This window comes from Mauremys mutica, chromosome 11, assembly GCF_020497125.1.
Source record: "Mauremys mutica isolate MM-2020 ecotype Southern chromosome 11, ASM2049712v1, whole genome shotgun sequence".
NCBI classification, from domain to species: Eukaryota; Metazoa; Chordata; order Testudines; family Geoemydidae; genus Mauremys; species Mauremys mutica.
The window spans coordinates 39,880,622-39,901,906 of record NC_059082.1 but is presented as its reverse complement, the minus strand read 5'-3'; the positions used below and the strand labels follow the sequence as shown (position 1 = coordinate 39,901,906).

The 21,285-nt window shown below is 42.9% G+C and overlaps 1 protein-coding gene across 4 annotated transcripts in view; it reads right to left on the bottom strand.

Annotated features, from left to right (window-relative positions):
- The window catches only part of ZNF592 (zinc finger protein 592), a 96,482-nt gene that overhangs the window by 4,029 nt on the left and 71,168 nt on the right, over positions 1-21,285 (bottom strand). For 2 of the 4 annotated variants that reach the window (XM_044980815.1, XM_044980814.1), the window contains 4 exons: positions 20,531-20,690; positions 11,924-12,199; positions 9,369-9,481; positions 273-420 (listed from right to left, as the gene is read on the bottom strand). In XM_044980815.1, coding sequence (XP_044836750.1) covers positions 273-420; positions 9,369-9,481; positions 11,924-12,199; positions 20,531-20,690 — 697 coding nt within the window. The remainder of the gene's footprint in view (positions 1-272; positions 421-9,368; positions 9,482-11,923; positions 12,200-20,530; positions 20,691-21,285) is intronic. The other 2 variants (XM_044980817.1, XM_044980816.1) reach the window with 1 other exon arrangement.

Sequence of the window (21,285 nt, the reverse complement as noted above, 5' to 3'; positions counted from 1 at the left end):
CCGAGCTACATACAATAATCTTCAGAAGTTCGAGAGCCACAAGACACGCACAACCTGCCCCAGAGGGCAGTGCCTGCTGGGGCATGGGTCTTGTGCCCTGATGCCCCCTGCAGGGCTAAAGCCCCTAGTACCACCACCCTGCTGCAGGATATAAACCCCAATTGTCCCCTGCAGTCTGGTGGGTGAAGAATGGGGCGGAGGGGAGGGGGTGTAGAGGGCTTCACCAGCCAATATTTATAAACAAGTCAAATACATTTATTTTTCAGTACAACCATGTAAATTACTTTTGTTGAGTCACACTCTGGAGCTTTTGATTTGGACATCTGGGACAGGTCCGGGTTTTTGATACCATGCATGAGGCTGATGTGATTCTCCAGCATGGAAGGCTGAGAAAATGTTTGATTTTCGTCTGTGCAGAACCTTAAAAAGCATAAAGGAAGAAAGTTACTAGTGAAGTGAAAAGCACATATCTGCTGATTTAATTTCAGGCAGCCTGTTGGTAATGCAGAATTGTGAGCCAGTAAGAAATGTCACTGGCTACAGATGGGTGTTTTTAGTCTCTGAATTCTGACTAATCAGATTATCTCAGAAGATGCAGGAGTGCTCCATACACTACATAGCATTTTATTATTTATTAGCATCTCTGACAAAATAATTCATCTACTTAAAGTTAAGTTTGCTACAGTAAGTAATAAAGCAAGATTCCCAAGTATGAAAGGTACAGAAATTACAAATAGTGAGTATCAGAGGGGTAGCCGTGTTAGTCTGTATCCACAAAAACGAGGAGCCCTATGGCACGATAATCCATTCTTTTATATTCCAGTAGCAAACTAGAGACCCCAACTGAGATCAGGGCCCCACTGTGCTAAGTCCTGTACAAACAGTCCCTGCCTCAAAGCATTTACAATTGATAATGATCGGCTGCCATGATGAATTGGAGGAACCATCTGTGAGCAAGGTGTACTGTGATGTGAAAATAGTGACTTGTAGGTTGAGGGCTGAGAACCAGTCTCCCTGTTCCAGTGCTGGGATAATGATGGAGAGGGTAACCATCTTGAAGCATTGCAGTTTGACAAACTTGTTTAGGTTTCACAGGTCAAGGATCAGTCTCCACCCACCAGATTTCTTTTGGATCAGAAAATAATGGGAGTAAAACCCCTTCCGTCTCTGCTGGGATGGGACTGACTCTATAGCTCCCAGTTGCAGGTGGTTTATTTCTTCTTGTAGAATGTGTATGTGAGAAGGGTTCCTGAAGAGGGACAGGAAGGGAGCATGGGTGGGTGGGATAGACAGGAATGGGATGGATTATCCTTCTTTGATGATCTTTAGATCACACTTGTCCAAGGTAATTAGCTGTCATGATGGAAAGAAAGGGTCTAGAGGGTCGCCAAACTGGTGGGATGTTGCAGATAGTTTTTCTGACTGGAATGGTGGAGGGTTCTCAGGGCCTTAACCACACCTTCAAAATTGTTTGGCCAAAGATGTGTGAGAGGTAGCCCCTTGAGGAGTCATATGTCTGCGCTTGGTAGGGGGTTTCTGTCTAAGTCTTTCGATGTTGTACTGTTGATAGGGAGTGTACTGTGGTGGTCAGGATTGCAAGGGAGGTTGGTATTTCCCCAGTTGACTCTTCAGCGCTAGTGTGTAAATGCCGAGAGAGTGGAGAGTTGCTAGAGAGTCCTTAAGGGAGTGTAGAGATTCATTCGTATGCACTGCAAATAATTTTGGGATCTCAAAGGGTAGGTTCTCGACAGTGATTTGTACCTTCTTAGAGAGGCTGGAGAGGTGCAGCCAGGATGCCTGCCTCAGGACTACGGCAGTTACGATGGAATGGGCAGCAGTATCCGTGAAGTCCAAGAAAGCTTGTAAAGCTCTATGGGCCAAAAGATATCCTTTGGATACGAGTGCCTGGAGTTGCTCCTTTTTGTCATCATGAAAGTCTTGGCAGAGTTTCTGTATTTTGGAATAGGACCAATCGCTTCCAATCCCTGTCATAAGGGGTGGATCAAGCTTGGCATTGACAAGTAAGGAATTTGGAGTGGGGTGAGGAAAAAATTCCATGTCCTTTGTGGGAACATAATATTTTTTGTCTGCCCACTTGCAGGTCAGTGGGATGGATGCTGGGGTCTGCCATAGCACCCTGGCAGGGTAGAGAAGGGCTTCATTGACTGGGAGGGCTATTTTTGAGGATGAGGATGTCTGTGGGATGTTGAGCAGTTTATACTGTTGTTCTTTCACTTCCTCCAAAGGAATCTGGAGGGAGTCTGCTATCCTGCAAAACAATTCCTGAATGTGTTTAAAGACGTCGGCTGACAGAGGGGGTGGAGCCATGATAGCCACATCAGGGAAGAGGAGGAGAAATGGAGTGGCAGTGGAACTTCTTCCTCCGTTTTTTCCTTCCTCATCCACTATAGGGAGAAGCTCAGTCTCTGGTGATCGAGAGACCGATTGAGATGCCGAATGTGTAGGCCTTTGGCTTTCCTCTATAGGAGGCTTCCCGAACTGTGCTCTGTGCATAGCCCACGGATCCCAGTATGGCCAATCTTAAGGGGGTGGCATCTGGAGTTGCAGCCATGGCAGTCCATACCAAGGCCCTAGTGGGGATATGTAGAGGAATCCTTTTCTGTCTGTCCCGAGTATGAGGTTGGGACGGAGTATTCTTTCTTTTTTCCCTTGCTCGGGAACAGGGGTGTCCTCCTCAGAGGAGAAAAAGAGCAATGCTGTGATTCTGGAGAAGTGGACAGAAGTGGAGGGAGACTGTGTTTGAATAGTGGTGATACAAGCAGGTCCTTCGGGTATCTGAACTCCTGGGGAGGAGGGAGGAGCATCACTGGCACCAGTGGATGTATTGGTGCAAAGGGAGAGGTACATTCTCTTGAGCACTTGTAGTGGGGCGGCTGCCCCACTCCTGGAGAACAGGGTTAAAAGCAGCCAAGCTAGGCTGATTGGGGAAGCAGCCACAGGTGTGGCCAACTCAGTTAGGGCCCAGTTGGCTCTGCTAAGAGGGCTGGGGGCCAGGAGCTGAAAGAGTCTCTCTCTAGCTGTGGAGAGTGAAGGACTTAGCTGCCAGGGAGAAAAGGGTACCTCGAGCGGAGCAGGGCTAGGGAAAGGCTAGAGGAACTGGGGAGCTCCAACCTGGCAACTCCCCAGGCTGTGGCCTTGGTAAAGGCCTGTGCTGGTACTGGGGCTGGGAGGTGCAGCCCAGAGATAGGCAGAGGCAGCTGGTCCAACCCCTTTGCCAATGATAAGTGGCCTTTTATAGACTGCAGTTGCCCCGGTGAGTGGGGGCTAGATGACAACTGGCAGTAACCATGGAGGCAAGGTGGATTTAGAGGGTTGGGGGTTCCCCTGGGAGGGGAGACCCAGAGCGGGGGTACCGCTGGGGCAGAACTCTGAGGTAAGGGGCACCAGGATCTGGGAGGGACATGGGGAACCTAAGCCTGCAGAGGGCAAGAGCTAATTCCCAGGATGATCAGCAGGAGGCGCCACACTGGAGAGTCTCGCTTCGCTACAGCACCAGAAGATGGACTCAAGGACTTGCTCGGTGCTGGCAGTTTTGTTGGCGCTGGAATGGACGTTGGCACTAGTAGAACTGTCGGTTCCGGTGGTTTTGTTGGTGCCATGATGACCAAAGTTGACCTGGTTGGGGCAGTCGACACCATTCTTGAAGCTCTTGTGCCTCGGTCTCTGGTGCTGAGAGACAGTGTTGATGGCTGTAGGTCTGCCTGCTTAGGGTCTTTAGACCTTTGTTTAGCTCCGGTACTGGAGGTATTCAGACAGTCTCTGGAGTTATGTCTCCTCTCTGAGGATACTGAGACAACTGACTTCGCAGGGGATGGTATTCTTCTGGGCATGCCTCAGAGGATGAGGGAACCATTTCTTCCCATCAGCGTGGGAGAGAATAGATTTTCTTTTAGAAGGACGTGGCGAATGAGGGTCAGTGGACAACCTAGCAGAGTGTGAGAACCATGCAGAGGAGGTGTCCAGACCAGGGTCCGATGCTGGACACAATGATCTCTCTATGAGAAGGTTCCAGTTATGGTGGCATTTTGTAACGTGCGTACTTTCCCCACTGGACTGAGTCCCTAGTCACAACTATAATCTTCTGAACAGCCATCAGATGGCAATAACTGTCATTCACTGCCAAACTTCTTAGCTACATTCAAAGTGATGAAGTAGAGATGAAAGACCCAGAATCCCATTGCCAATCTCCTGAAGCATCTCATCCCTAAAAAGATCCAATGCGTCCAATGATTCTTTACTATTCTGAAGCAGTCACTTACATTTGTGTAAAGTGGGTATAAAATGTTCAGATTAACTGTTGTATAGATTAACTGATTTTCCACAAGTGTACCTGACTACACAGGGTACAAGGCCATGGAGTGTTAGCCCCCACACAAGTTAGGTTAGTCTATACCATATTATACGAATCCCTGGTTAGTTGTAAGAGCTGAACTGACTTATTTTCCCTGAGTTCTGTTCACTCATGCTAAGCTACATCCAACAATACCCTGCAATAGTACAACTGACCATAAGCCTATAGGAAACTTGTCAAACTCAAGGTATCTTAATTTTATGTCTTAGTACAAGCTAGGGAGGTACCTTCACAGACCAGTACCTGGAATCTAATGTCCAAAACAAAAATAAAGAAAGGTACAGAATAAGTACATTGTGGGGGAGGGATAGCTCAGTGGTTTGAACATTGGCTTGCTAAACCCAGGGTTGTGAGTTCAATCCTTGAGGGGGCCATTTAGGGAATTGGGGTAAAAATCTGTCTGGAGATTGGTCCTGCTTTGAGCAGGGGGTTGGACTAGATGACCTTCTGAGGGCCCTTCCAACCCTAATCTTCTATGATTCTATGAAGTTAAGGAAATGGGATAAAATGATGTGCTGGATTTTAGTGATGGGTAAAGAGTTTTGTAACTTGTAAAATCATCCTATAAATACTCCTAGCTGAAATGTGTAACTTTGGGAGCATTCCATCTGTGTAAGATGAGGGTAACGGCGCTGCACAAGATAGCTTCCCAAAGATTGGTATCACATTGAACCTTTTCCCTGTACTTTACTATTATTGAGTTTTAGCCATAAACCTGACTGATTTAAATCAGATTTTTTTTGATAAAATGCTTTTTGAGGGGAAAAAAGCAATCTAAACATAGTTTTAATTAAGATACATTATAGATCAATTATATCTCATCATGGAATAGGGATTATAAATTCTAATTCTATAGTATGAGACGATACATTTGTGTAATGATTAAGAAAAGTTTTGTAAATGAGTTCCAATAGTTCATGGATTAGGGACCCAATCTTACCGGGTTCCAGGGGCTTCTGTATAGGTTATTTAGGTTAATCTTTCTACTTGCCCAATGGGGCACAGTCTAGAAGATACCATCAGAGATGCTTAGTTTTGCAGTTCTCAAACTGTGGATTTGTGTCTCCAGAGATAACATGCTTGTTAACAGCAAAAATGGTTTTAAATAAATAAATAAATAAATACAGACAGAGAGGTGAGAAATAACAGACCTCAACCCTATTGTCCCTCTGCACATTTGTGTACACAGAGTCAATCCCTTACCTCTCTCTAAAAGTGCAAAGTTTCAAAAAGTTCAATGAACAGAAGATTGTTGGGGGCGGAATAGAGCTGGACAAGGAGAAGAAGTCTGGAGATAAATGTGAGAACGGAGGAACAGGCAGTAGAAACAAAAGTGAAACTGTTTGAGCAGCATATTCCAGAAGTCTTGAGGTCTTTCTGAGTGTAGCCTTCATTGATTTGAGATCTCCCATACCATTCTCTCACTAGAAAGGAAAATCTATAATGGCAGCAGGCAGTAAAAGAGACCCAGTTTTCGGAATATTTTAATGAAGTTCCTCTCCCTGTGGGTAAGACAGGCATGCGTGCAAAATGCAAACAGTGCAACAAAGAAATGCAAGGCCTGGTTTCCCAAATGAAACATCATCATGAGAAGTGTTCCTTCTCAGGAGGAAGCTGTGTTGACAATGATGAAAGGAACAGGTCTGTACATGCAGGTTCTTCGGGTTGGTAAACTTTTTATTTCATACTTCTTTCTTAAGGACTGCCTGTCTTCCTTCTGAACTATTCTAGAATTCTCATGTTTGAGCAAAAAATATAATTGTTTCTCTATGGTACTATCATTTTAGATGCAGTTGTAATAAAAAAAATAGCTGAAATAGGCAGATCTTCCTTTTACAATTTCACCTTTAAAGTAGTACTGAGTGTCAGTGAATGCAATGAGTAATACTAAATGAGCAATATGGTAATAATAGTTAAATAACTGCATTGACTTATTTTGTTTAGGAGAATCCATCCTCAACGTACAGGATTCTGAAGACTATCCACCTTCAAGATCACCATCATTTTCTATAGTTTCCGAGTTATCTGCCAATGATAGTGTTTCAGTCACATCATGTATGTCACACAGCCACAGTACATCACTTGTAGCAAAAAGGAAAAAAAATCTCCATCATGCAGAAACAACCATAGATAAGTTTGTGATAAGAACCAGCAGATTACAAAATGAGGTCATTGATGAAAAAACTGCCCCCCCCCTTTTTTTTTGGGCAACAAACTCTCCTTTCTGTATAATTGAGAACCCACACTTCATTAACATGGTTCAGTCATTAAGACCAGGATACAGTCAACCCACCAGAGCAGATGTTGCAGGCAAATTGCTAGATAAAGTGTATGAAAGAGAAATTGAGCAGTGTACAAAAGGTCTAGAGGGTAAAATTGTTAACCTGAGTCTTGACGGGTGAAGCAATGTCCACAATGATCCTGTTGTATGTGCTTGTGTGACAACAGAAGAAGGGAATGTCTTCCTTACAGAAACAATTGATACACCAGGAAATCCACACACAGCAGAATACTTACAAGTAGCAGCAGTAAAAGCTATAACAAACTATGAAAAAAAATTCCAATGTCTAGTATGCAGCTTGGTCACAGACAATGCTGCAAATGTATCCAAGATGAGAAGAAATTATTTAGAAGAGAGTCCCAAGCTAATAACATATGGTTACCATGCTCATTTGATGCACCTCCTAGCCAAAGACTTCAGTGTTCCAGAAATAAAGGGCTAACGTTGAAATTACAAAATACTTCCGTAACAACCACTTTGCAGCAGATGCTCTGAAAAATTGGGAGGAACCAAGCTAACTCTCCCACAAGACATGCGATGGAACTCAGTAGTGGACTGTTTTGTGCACTATATCAAGAACTGGCCTAATCTGATGACAGTTTGTGAAGAAAATCGTGAAAAAATAGATGGCACTGTCACAAACAAAGTTCTCAACATTGGGCTTAAGAGAAATGTTGAACACTTGCTGAGTACCCTGAAGCCTATTTCTGTAGCCTCAAACAAAATGCCCGGAAATAGCTGCTTTATTGCTGACGCTGTTGAAATTTGGAAGGAACTGAGTGAGATCTTAAAAAAAGAAATACGCAATGACAGAGTTAAATTACAAGCTTTAAAAAAAACAAAAAACGAATGGGACAAGCACGGTCGCCAGCTCATTTTCTTGCAAATATTCTCAATACTCAGTACCAGGGTCAAACCTTAACTGCTGAAGAAGAGGAGCTGGCTATGACATGGACATCCAGCAATCATCCCTCCATGATGCCAACTATAAGGGTGAACCATTCAAGAAATATGTTTGCTGATGATTTTTTAAAAGAAAGTCACACCAGTGAACTGGTGGAAGTCACTTCAGCAACTTGGATTCAGAGACTGTTGAAGTGATAATCTCACTTTTAACAGCAGTAGCTTCTTCTGCCTGTGTAGAAAGAATATTTTCTCCCTTTGGACTAATTCATTCCAAATTGAGAAATCGTTTGGGACCTGAAAAAGCAGGAAAGCTTGTTTTTCTTTTCCAGATTATGAACAAACAGGAAAATGAAGGTGAAGACGACTGAGTTAGCTGCAGAAGCCAATACTGTAAGTTGTTCATGCTGAGCTGGCTGACAATCAATTTTTTTTTTAAATATTTCATTTAACTATTTCAGTTAAAAAGAATTTAAACAAAAATAAACCTGGTTTTAAAAAACTTGAAAATTTAACTAAATTCAAAAATTCATATGCTTGTTTTGTTAAAATATTATATGTTTGCTGTTGAAGAAAAAAAATCCAGAATATTTAAATTGTTTTAGTTAAATAAAACAATTTAAATGACTGTCTGGTGATGTTCTCCTTCTAATACAGCATGGCAAGAAAATCCTCCAAATATTAATGATTAGCCTGTTGAATTGGAGATATTTATGTAGTCATTGGGAGGTGAACTATCTGCTTCAATTACCTTTGGTAAATGAAATAACCAAACAATCATTCATTTTCTGATATAGCTGTAAAACTAATCTGAAAAGTTTTCAAAATAAATCACTTAAAAAAACATATAGTGTGTACCTTCTAAAAATGAAACCTACATCTCTCTCTGAGTTGTGAAGAATATATATTAAGGTTATAACAACCAACAAGAATGCACTTTTATGTAGAAATCCATGATTAAATCAAGTCTTCCTGACTAGTGATTTCAATCACGATTTCAATCAATCAGACTTAAATCAAATCTAACCTGCTGAATATATTTCATAATAAACCAAAGGGTGGCCAAGCAATTGACCATACAATTTATCAAAAGGAGAATCAGGCCCAGTGTTTCACTGGTCATTCTGCTGGTATGAGACTGTACTCAGATACACCTACAGAACTCAGTTTTAAACCTCACCCCAAGTCTCCAGGAAAATTGCAATAAAAAAGTCACTCATGTCTAACCTATTCCTCTTCTTACTCTTCCTCCAGTGTAATCGGAGAAAATAAACAAGGAAGTGTTATTTACTCCTACTTATAACACAAGAACTAGGGGTCACCAAATGAAATTAATAAGCAGCAGGTTTAAAACAAACAAAAGGAAGTATTTCTTCACACAATGCACAGTCAACCTGTGGAACTCTTTGCCAGAGGATGTTGTGATGGCCAAAACTATAACGGGTCAAAAAAGAACTAGATAAATTAATGGAGGATAGGTCCATCAATGGCTATTAGCCAGGAGGGCAGGGATGGTGTCCCTAGCCGCTGTTTGCCCAAAGCTCAGAATGGGTGACAGAGGATGGATCATTTGATGGTTACCTGTTTTGTTCATTCCCTCTGGGGCACCTGGCATTGGCCATTGTCGGAAGACAAGATACTGAGCTAGAAGGACCTTTGGTCTGACCCTGTAGGGCCATTCTTACGTTATGTTCTTATGTAATTTACATTCTAGAGTAGACAGGAGCAGACATGATCTATTACAAAGGGCTTTTAAACATGAAAGATGGACTAATCTGTGGGAAAGCTTGGAAAGCAGTGTTGAGTACTCACCAGCAAGTATAAACTTTCTTTGCTGTGTCATGATTATTGCGAATGTGTCTGCCCAGACTGCTGAAGTCGTTGAACGAATGCTCACACTGCCGACAGGGATATCTCTTCACAGACTAGCAGAAGAACAGAAACATCTTTTAACAACAGAAGCCAGCTAGCTTCTTTTGTCTACTTACTCAAATGAAGGGGTGAATAGCAAGGGAGCAGCACAGTGCCTACCCCCAGAGAGAAATCCCTTTAACTGAGGTACCTCAAAAGAACAATTTCAAGATTTTTGGGATCTCCAAATTAGCCAGCCTGAAAGTGGGCTGTCCTCATTGATCTCAACTTTAAACAGGTAAAGATCGGAAGCAGCTCGAGAACAATCTTGCTCTTTTTAAAAAAAATAATAATGTATAATTAATTAATTCTGCTACTGGGTACTGATCTAATTCTCTTCACTTCTTGGTGACCGGAAGAAACTCCCTCTCTCTTCAGGAGCATGAGGATGAACGGATTACAGTTTCCTCCTTAAGAACAGAAGACCGCCCTTACTGCTGAAAGAGGAAGATCTGGTGTAACTAGAAGACCTGTAGGGATAGGAGACCATTATCTGCAAGCCGAGACAGCCACCTTGGAGTCAGGAGAAAAGGTCCTTGACAGAAAAAGAGGCTGACTTCACTATAGGATCCTACATTAAATTAATCCACTGACCACCACTGCACTCCTGTGCCCATCCTACACCCAGTCCTCTCACAACTATGTACTTCTCTGGTCCCCACCAGCCCTTTGTGCTAATGCTGGGAGGGGAGAAGTACTAAGTACCACCTTCTCCTGTCTCCTCCCTTCTCAGAGCAGGGTATGAAAGTAGGCACTGGCAAGACTCAAAACCACCTACCCATTTTCTTCTCCCAACAGCAGCACCTGGAAAAACAGCAGGCCCTAGGTAGCATTAGCATCACACTATGAGCCATATTAATTAATGACGCCAAATCCCTCTATATGTTTGTTTTCTATCTGGCATCCTTCACGGTGTAAATGGGATTACACCCTTGTTATCATCTGCATTTGCCAGAGTTAAATCTCATCACATACATGCAATAGCTCATTTCTTTAAAAAAAATAAAAAATAAAAAAATAAAAAATCTTCAGTACTTAACGAGTACTTTCATTCCCCACACTGTGTTTATCAAATAGGATAATCTACCACTCCCATCTTTCCCCTTCTTGTATTTATGAAATGGGACAATTCAGACTTTCATGGCTGCTGTTCACAGGGCTCCAGTTACGTGTGACTCAACACATTAATGACTCAGTACATTTACCCTGAGGTATTAAGAGTTTGGCTGTACACGAAAACCTGGCCTATGTTTTGTCAATGAGCTGGTGCTAGCCCTGAAAAGCCCATTCTGACACCAATCTGTGCAAAAACCCATGTCAATGCAACACACGATTTTAGGCATACAAAAGTCAGAAAATTCAGATTTATGGTTCCTACAGCAACCTCCCTCTGCATCTTGCACAAATTCATTACAACAGTCTCTCAGGGTTAGATACCTAACAGCAGACAATTCCCCATACTATTTAGCAAATAATAAAATATCATATCGAGGAAGTGCCTTTTCCCCTTCATCTTTAAATGCATATATCGATGGAGTCCAGTCTCCATCTAAACTACAATGCTGCTTCCAATTACTTTTACTCAAATTGCTATCTATGTTGTGCTGAGTTGGTTAACAGAGTGGAACTGCTATTGTTATGGCCAGTTCACAGTGCTAAGCGAAGAGTATTGGCAGCTGCTGAGGGAAACCACAAACACAATCCAACAGCAATCAATACAAAACCTGGAATCCCAGCCAGTGTAGCTGTCATACCAGTGACTGGGAACAGATACAGCTCTCCATTCACTTACCAAAGTATGTGGAAAAGGAAATTGGATGTGACATGCAGTGAGGGAAGGAGCAGAGGAAAGGGTGATGTGCCAAAGTATAAATCAGGGGTAGGCAACCTATGGCACGGGTGCTGAAGGCGGCACTCGCGCTGACTTTCAGTGGCACTCACACTGCACAGGTCCTGGCCACTGGTCCAGGAGATCTGCATTTTAATTTAATTTTAAATGAAGCTTCTTAAACATTTTAAAAACCTTATTTACTTTACATACAACAGTAGTTTAGTTATATATTATAGACTTATAGAAAGAGACCTTCTAAAAACATTAAAATGTATTACTGGCACGCGAAACCTTAAATCAGAGTGAATAAATGAAGACTCGGCACACCACTTCTTGAATAGTATCATTTATACCAGGGGTTGGCAACCTTTCAGAAGACCCAATATGCTTGCAGCAGGTCAGGTCAATGTTTTGTTTCTGGCTATGCTCTCACTCCAACAGCTACCGGGTTTCTATTTGATCGAAATATTAATGACTAGTAGTTCTATTGCCAAAAGCTTATAAATAGGAAGAAACATGCCTGAAATACTTAGTCCTGCCATGAGTGCAAGGGACTGGATTAGATGACCTCTTGAGGACCCTTCCAGTTCTATGATTCTATAACAGGTTTCATTTGGCTCCTTACCTTTCCATGGATTTTCTTCATATGGGACACATAGTTTTCCCGATCAGGGTTCCATTGTGAACACTCCCTACAAGTCCAACCAACACTTTTTAAGATGGGTTTTGATTCTGAGTTGTGTTCCACTCTTGTGTCCTTCCTTGGCAAAGTGGTATGGGAAGTACCATTGGCTACTGACAACTCCTTTGGTGGCGTAAGAACTTGACTGCTGGATGTTGTCTGAGGCTTCGGTCGAAGGTTAGAGACATCCTCAGGATATGGGGGGACCCCATGAACAGCCTGATTAATAATAAGGGAATTGAGCATCAGAATCAAATACAGTTCAAATAACATAGCACTGAGGTGCTCCTAAATCCCCACCAAGCTTCTGCCCCTGAAATAGGCTAGAAAGATCTGTCTGACAGAAGAGTTGTTCGAGTAGCATTGCTAATAATTTATGATAATCCAACGCTTCTATATTTGGATCCCCATCTTCAGATCTTTAACATGCCTTACGAACATGAATATATTAATCCCCACTACCCTGCTAGATAGGTCAGTGTTGTTATACCATTTTTAATATGAGAAAATTCAGGCACATAGAAGTGCAGTGACTAGAGTGCAGAGCCAGTAAAAGAACCCGGAACTCATAACTCCCAGTCTTGTGCTTTAATCATTCATTCAAAGGCACAAAAGGTCTTAAAAAATTGATTCCATTATCTAATCAGCAAGCAAAAGCACTTTACAATAGTTAGCTAACAGTACAAACAACATTTGGAAAGATCATTAAGTGGTCTGCCGAGACCCTCAGCAATTTTCAAGTGGTCTGCGGAAAAAAAAGTTTGAGAACCACTGCCATACAGTATGAACAACCTTGAACAACTTGCCAGGTGCATTATGGGTCTGGGGATTTGCCATTCCCCATGTAATGTGATGAACCAATACATACAAAATATGACGACCAAACCCCTTCTTTTTATGTAAATGTAATGTACAAGGGACATAATCACAGAAAATATGCAATACCAGTAGAAACAGATGTTTCTAAATGGAATAGGTTTCCCACTTTTCAATCTGTCCTCATTAGCTTTTAAAATCTTCCCTCTTAGTTACACATGAAGCATTTAAAACATTTACACTTTTTTTTGCTTCAATATAAATCAACTGCCCCAACCACAAACCTTTTTTTTTTTTTTTTTTTTTTTTTAAAAATACCTTGTCTCAATAGATAGAACAAACAACAGATGAGGTACCTGGCTGTATCATTACCTGATCTACCTAAAAATGTCAGTGCTGTAAAAAGAGAGGTTACCAATCTTGTCTAGTAACTGGAGTTCTTTGAGATGTGTGGTCCCTGGGTAGTATTCTACTGTGAGGGTATGCATGTCTTCCATGCACCTAAGACAGGAAGATTTTTGCATGCAGTGTCTGTTAGGCTTTGTCTATACTGGCAAGCAAAAGGCAAAACTTTTTGTTGTTCAGGAGGTGTTAAATAAACACAAAAACAAAAGTTTTGTTGACGACAAGCGCTGGTGTGAATAGCGCTTTGTCAGCAGGAGCGCTCTCTTGCCAACAATGCTAATGCTTCTCATTGGGGGTGGAAGTTTTTGTCGAGAAGAGAGCTCTCTCCTGCCGACAAACAGTGGCTACCCTGCATGCCTTTTGGCAGCATGGCTGTAACAGCACAGTTGTGTTGCTAAAAGTTGTGTAGTGTAGACATAGCTTTAGTCTATACCCCCACTCCTCCTCGCCTCATGCTCTGGACTGAGGGCAGAAGGGGTGATGTGAACCAACAGCCAAGAGGTTCTTTCTCTACCACAAGTAATAAGTACAGAATCTGAAGCAGAGAGAAAGAAGGGCGGGTAGTGCCACAAGCACTCCTGTTCTTTTAGTGGAATACAGATAGTGATCACAGAACTCAAACTCCACTTGCTGTAAAAGGTAAATAATGCTGCTTCTGTGAATGCCTTTCCCTATGTGTATTCCACTGTGGATGACTGACAAGCAGAGCCCATTGAGGAGAAGGGTGTGAGAACCTACGTGGTACTGATGACTCAAAGACCACCGATCGAAAGGATGCATCAGCTGCACAGGCTTGGATAGTGCATAATGTCTTGTGAAGGCATGTACAGAGCTCCATACTGTTGCCTTACAGATATCAATGAGTCACACTTCATGAAGTGAGGCTAGGGAAGCTGCCTTAACTCTGGTAGAGTGGGCCCTCACACCTGAAGGGGAGGGGTATCAGCTGACTGATGAGCAGAATACAGCTTGAAATCCACATGGAAAATCTCTGAGAAGAGATTGCTTGTCCCTTCAACCATTCTGCCAATCCAGGCAATTTTCTAAATGAATTTGTTCTTTGTAAGTAAATGCCAATGCCCAGCACACACCCAGGGAAAAAGTCTCTTCTCCTCCCTTCATTAGTCACAAGTGGCTTGGCAAAGAGAGGTATATTGTCTGGTTTAGATGAAAGGCTGATGAATTCTGGGTGTAATCTCAATGAACCTTTTCCTTACGGAAAATTGTGTAAGCTGGAGCAGCCATAAGGTCTCCTAGTTCTCCAACCCTTCTAGGTGACCTGATGGCCACTAGAAGGGAGACTTTCATAGATAGATAGGACAGCAAACATGTCAGCAATGGTTCAAACAGTTACTCGCTTAATGCTGAGAGGACCAAGTTAAGATCCCATGTGGGAGCACATTTAGTTTCAGGAGGGAAGATTCTAAATGTGATGCTTTAGAAAATGTACAGTTGCTGGATGGGTGAAAATGAATAGTTATCAAGGGAAGTGGCAGGCACTAACTGCCGCTAAGTGCAATCATAGGAAGCTAAGGGAAAGACCTGAGGTCTTCAGGGTTAGCAGATAGTCTAGAATAGTGGGAGTGTCCAGCTCTTCTGGAGACATCTGTTGATGCTGAACCCAAATAGAAAATCTCTGCTTAGCTAAGCAGAATTTTTGGTGGATTCTTTCCTGCAATTATTAAAGATGGCTTGAATTGCTATTGAACATGTCTGCTGTAGGTTCAATGCCCATCTAAGTACCAATCCTTGAGGTAGAGAGACTCCAGATTAGGATGTCTGATCTTGCCCCTGTCCTGTCTGTGTCAAGAGTCTGGGAAAGATTGGATACTGATGGGTGGATGTGCTGATGGCTGGAGAAAGTTGGGGAACCAATACTGTGTAGGCATCTGGGAACAAGAAGGATGACCACTGCCCTATTCTGCAGAATCTTCCGGAGGGCTTGAGATAAGAGAGGAATGGTGGGAAAGGCATACCTTAACGGTCCTGCCGACAAGATTAGAAAGGCATCCTCTTTGGAGTCCTGACCTTGCGCCCCTCTGGCGCACTTTATCTTGGATTTCCTGTTTTCTCATGACTGTGATCCTAACAGCATCCTCGTGCAAGAGGGCTAGGGACTCACATATCTGGTAGTGAATTTCAGCTGACCTGACCAGTTCAGTGTACCCCAACTCATTAATATCATTACCTATATTTAAAAGGAGTCATGTAATATAGCAATAGGAAGCTAATAACGTTGTATATACTCATTCATTAGCCCGTTCGTTTATAAGCCGACCCCCCAAGACAGTTAGGTAAAAATAGCAAAAACGGTATGACCCTTTCATAAGCCAACTCTATATTTCAGGGGTGGGCAAACTTTGGCTCCTGGCTCGTTAGGGTAAGCCTCTAGCGGGCCTGGACGTTTTGTTTACCTGGAGCATTCACAGGCACAGAGGCCCTCAGCTCCATTGGCTGGGAATGGCAAACCACGGCCACAGGGAGCTGAGAGGCTCCATGCCTGTGAACGCTCCAGGTAAACAAAACAACAATGTATTAGATATTCAATTCAATGATTCCATAGAGCTTAAAATCATCACGTTTTGGTGTAGACCCATTTATAAGCCAACCCCCGCTCTTTGCTGTATCACTTTTTTACCAAAAATATTCGGCTTATGAACGAGTATATACGGTACTTATTAATATTACTGTGTGGTGTATGTACAGAGGACAAATTCAAAATTACAAACATATTGGGAATTACATTCTTAAAGTGTCTCTGCCAGGCAAGGCTGAAGTTACCCCACCCTAGATAAACAAATGTGATTCTGCCACCTTGAAGGTACATTGAGAGACAATGGGAATGTATTTACATAAAAGGTAAACAAAACCATGAAGTCAACAAGGGGAGGAGATAACCACTCAGCTTCATTGCAGGGGGAAGAGATTGCAAGAACAGATCAATTTGCATTTTAGCAAACACCAGCTGGGGAAGAAACCAGCATGGAATTTCCTTCATCATGAGACTCAATCTCCTTCCTCACAGCTTGAATTAACTTTATTTTGGGGGGTAACTTTCAGAAGAATCCATTTCAAAGGTGCACTGGACTATAAAAGAGAAGGGCAAAGAACCTCAAGTTGTCTTTTATCTAAGACAAGAAGAACCAAGCACTCTGGACTTTGTGGGAGAAGTAATTGTAAACAGGGAACTGTCATAAAGCATTCCAGTGGGGTCATACAGGGTTCGGTTATTGGCCCTATATTACTTCATATTTTTATCAGTGACCTGGAAGAAAATTAAATAATCACTGATAACGTTTGCAGATGACACAAAAATCGGCAGAGTGGTAAATAATGAAGAGGACATGTCACTGATTCAGAATGATCTGGATCCCCTTGTAAACTGGGTGCAACCAAACAATATGCATTGTAATATGGCTGAATATAAATGTACACATCTAGGAGCAATGAATGTAGGCCATATTTACAGAATGGGAAGCAGTGACTCTGAAAAAGATTTGGGTTTGTGGTGGATAATCAACTGAACCAGTGTGATGCTCCCAGTGTGATGGTGTGGCCAAATAGCTAATGCAAACATGGGCTAGATAGAGGGGAATCTGAAGTAGGAATAGAAAGGTTATTTTACTTCTGTGTTTGGCACTGGTTCAAAAGCTGCTGGAATACTGTGTCCAGTTCTGGTGCCCACATTTAAGAAGGATGTTAATAAGTTGGAGAGGGTTCAGAGAAGAGCCACAAGAATGATTAAGGCAATAGAAAGCCTGCTTTGTAGTGATTGAATTCCTTGAGTCTATCTATCTTGACAAAGAGAAGATTAAGAGGTGACTTGATTACAGTCTCTGAGCACCTATGTGGGGAACAATTATTTAATAACAAGCACTTCAATCTTGCAGAAAAAGCTCTAACATGATCCAATGGCTGGAAGTTTAAGCTAGACAAATTCAACCTTGAAATAAGGTGTAAATTTTAAACAGCGAGAGTAACTAACCATTGGAACAACACATCAAGAGTCATGGTGGATTCTCCATCACTGACAGTTTTAAAATCAAGATTGGATGTTTTTCTAAAAGATTGATCTAGGAATTATTTTGGGGAAATTCTATGGCCTGTGTTATACAGAAGATCAGACAAGATGCGCACAATGGTCCCTTCTGGCCTTGGAATCTATGGAGATGATGATACTCTTGTTGGGACTGGTAGTACTGCTAGATCTGGTTCTTCCTCCTCCCCTTCCATGGGCTGCTGAGGGAGCTCTGGCTGATCTCTGGGGGGAAGAAAGGGAAGGATGGATGGTGAGATTCAGGATATTGTAGTATGGATCCCATAGTCCCTTGTAAAACCAGTGAGAGGGATCCAATATAGGTTTGAGAAGATCTTCAAGGCATAGTTTAAAAACAGTCCTGGGGGGGAAGGGTACTGCATCTTAGGAGGTCACAACAGGGCCTAGAGCAGGGATTGGCATGCAGCCTGCCAGGGAAATCCGCTGGTGGGCCGGGATGGTTTATTTACCTGCAGCGTCTGCAGGTTCGGCCTACTGCAGCTCCCACTGGCCGCAATTCGCCATTCCAGGACAATGGGAGCTGCGGGAAGCAGCAGCCAGCACATCCCTCGGCCCATGCTGCTTCCCGCAGCCCTCATTGGCCTGGAACGGTGAACCATGGCCAGAGGGAGCCACGATCGGCCGAACCTGTGGACGGAAACAAACCGTCCCGGCCCGCCAGTGAATTTCCCTGATGGGCCACATGCCAAAGGTTGCCGATCCCTGGCCTAGAGGATCCAGAACCTTCTATCTGGGATGATATCTCTTAATGGAAGCGATGTCAGTTCTTCCCCCATGTCAAATTCCCCAGAAGAGGAAAATGTGGGCTCCAGTTCCAGTGGCTGTGCTGCCAGAACCATCATTGTAGAAATACCCCAACTGGTAGGAAGAACTTCTCTCGTAGCATTCATGGACCAATGGTGTCAGAATCTACCCTGTAAGGACCAGGCCCAATAGTAGGCAATGTTCTGGATCTAGAAGGATGATATTCTCTGAAGTGATGTACCTATTGCCAGTCATCGGTGTGAAGAGTCTTCTCCTTGTGTTCCTTTGAAGTTGGCATGGAAAGGACCTTGGAAAACAGTGTTTCATTATGAAAGCATGTGGATAAAAATGGAGCATGAGGTTCTCAGGTGTCCCTTGCAACTGATGGTTGTCCAAGCCTTGGCTCGTGTCTCTCCTCGCTCGGTACCAATGGTTCTACTCCTGTCAACAGTGCCAATGCAGAGGCATCCTTATTTTTTGGAACCTCCGGGTTATTACCATGACCCCTATGGGCTCTTGAGCCTCCTGGAACCAGATGTGAAGTGTCACCTGATTTAGAAGGTGTCGGGTTCGCAGCCCTCCTCTTAGAGTGGGACTTCTCTTTAGGCTTCTGAAAGTGCTCCCTCCCTGAAAGTAAGCCCGGGAAAAGTCTTGGCGCTACCCTTCCTTGCCTCTGTATTAGATGTGCGAGAGCTAGGCCTTGCCCAGTATACAAGATGGTGTTTGCCTGGTCTGGATTGAACTGACGCTTCATAGTATTCTCCATTAGATGTCTCCTACATCTGAACTCCGGTTGAGTCGGAAAGGAGCAAAAGATATGGCATTCAGGTATGAGCTTTTCCAAGACAGAAGAGGCTCCCCTCAAGGTCGTTGTTTACCAAGATGAATTGGGGCAGGAAATGCTGTTCTTGAAGGTCAGATTCCTGGGCATAATCTGCATTCCATACCTGGGGTGGGAGGGAGTAGAAGGAGGCAGAAGGGAGTTGTTCCAAATTCTAACTAACCAAAATAACTCAAACTAATACTTAATTAACAAAAGGTTTTATTTTACAATATTTACAGATTCAGAGTTGGAGGGGCAGTTCTGGGGACACTGGAGGGTTTCATCTCAGATCATGTTGGGGCAGAAAGGAACTGGCAGTATGGCCCCACTTAAACCAGAGCACGAGGAGAGAAAAAGCACAGGTGTAGACCAAAGCCAAGTCCCACCAACAGTGAGCAAAAAGCTTGAGTTTCATAAGAACATAAGAACGGGCGTACCAGGTCAGACCAAAGGTCCATCTAGCCCAGTAACTGTCTACCGACAGTGGCCAATGCCAGGTGCCCCAGAGAGAGTGAACCTAACAGGCAATGATCAAGTGATCTCTCTCCTGCCATCCATCTCCATCCTCTGACGAACAGAGGCTAGGACACCATTCTTACCCATCCTAGCTAATAGCCATTTATGGACTTAGCCACCATGAATTTATCCAGTCCCCTTTTAAACATTGTTATAGTCCTAGCCTTCACAACCTCCTCAGGTAAGGAGTTCCACAAGTTGACTGTGCGCTGCATGAAGAAGAACTTCCTTTTATTTGTTTTAAACCTGCTGCCTATTAATTTCATTTGGTGACCCCTAGTTCTTGTATTATGGGAATAAGTAAATAACTTTTCCTTATCCACTTTCTCAACATCACTCATGATTTTATATACCTCTATCATATCCCCCCTTAGTCTTCTCTTTTCCAAGCTGAGTTTCAGGTGCATGGAGCACATGTGTACCCCCACAGTGGAATATACAAAGGGACCAGCACTTGAAGGAGTAGTGTGTCCAATTCTGGGTGCCACACTTTAGGAAAGATGTGGACAAATTGGAGACTCCAGAGGAGAGCAACAAAAATGATAAAAGCTTTAGAAAACAAGGAAAGGTTGAAAAACTGGGCATGTTTTTAGTCTTGAGAAAAGAAGTCTGAGGAGGGACCTGATGAGTCTTCAAATATATTAAAGGCGGTTATAAAGAGGATGGTGATCAATTGTTCTGCATGTCCACTGAAGGCAGAATAGGATGTAAATTGGGCTTAATATGCAGCAAGGGAGATTTAGGTTAGATATTAGGAAAAACTAACTATAAGGAGAGTTAAGCACGGGAACAGGCTTCAAAGGGAGGTTGTAGAATCCCCATCCTGGGGGTTTTAAAGAACAAGTGGACAAATACCTGTCAGAGATGGTCTAGGTTTATTTGTTCCTACCTCAGCACAGGGGGCTGGACTTGATGATCCCTCAAGTTCCCTTCTAACCCTACATTTCTATGATTATATAACATCACTACTACATATTTTTGTAATAAAGTGAAATGTACTAGTGTTACCCAAACTTGTATAGTGAAATTTTACTTTACATCACAATGCCTCCTGGCAAAAATTAATTACATACATAAAATAAAACCCCACCACTTCCTTCCATCTCCTGCCCTTAGAGTCACTTCTGCCTGTATACAGACACACAAAAAAGGGCTCTGTGCTATCAGTAAGTCAGATTCAGCTACCTACCTTGACATGCTGCATTAATTGCTGTTTCTGCATATACACTAATTGACACTGCGGACACTTAAATACTCCCACCAACAGCTTGTTGGCATTCTGTTGGAAGTGCTCCTGGAGCAGCTTCTTCTTGTTAAAGACAGTCTCACAAGAACATTTGTAGATAACCCTGGAACAATTTAAAAAAAATAAAATTCATGCTCAGTTTATTAACTATTTTGAAAAGACACTAGATAGAAGAAATCTCTATGATTTAGTCTTGGAAAGGGAAGTTACTTATCAGCGAATGGAGTTTTTTCAATGTGCTGCCTGCACATAGCAATGTTTTTTGGTTATACCCCGAACAAGCTGCAGAGGCCCCAGAACCATTTGAAGCAATTAGTTGGAGGGGCTGAATGCATCCAGCATATACTGAGTGTTCTAACAAGAGGATCTATTAAGCCCTGCATAGATTGGGGGGGTAATCATGGATATACAGAGGCAATTCATTCAGAGAACACCAGCTACCTGTTACTTTCAACCCAACCTGATTCCCCCTACCCATGCACCACAAGCTCTTTCAGCCATGGCTGGGGGGGGGAGGGAGAGAAGAAGAGGTTGCAGAGTGGAGAACACAAGACAATTTCTCCAGCTTCTTTAGGCAGTGGCACCTCCATCATCCAGAAGCCAGAGGAGGCAGTTGTAGTGCAAGCTCCTTGCCAGTAGATGCCATTCTTATTCATGGGCAGGCAGGGGCTGCAGCTGAGACTCCTCGCTTCAGCTGC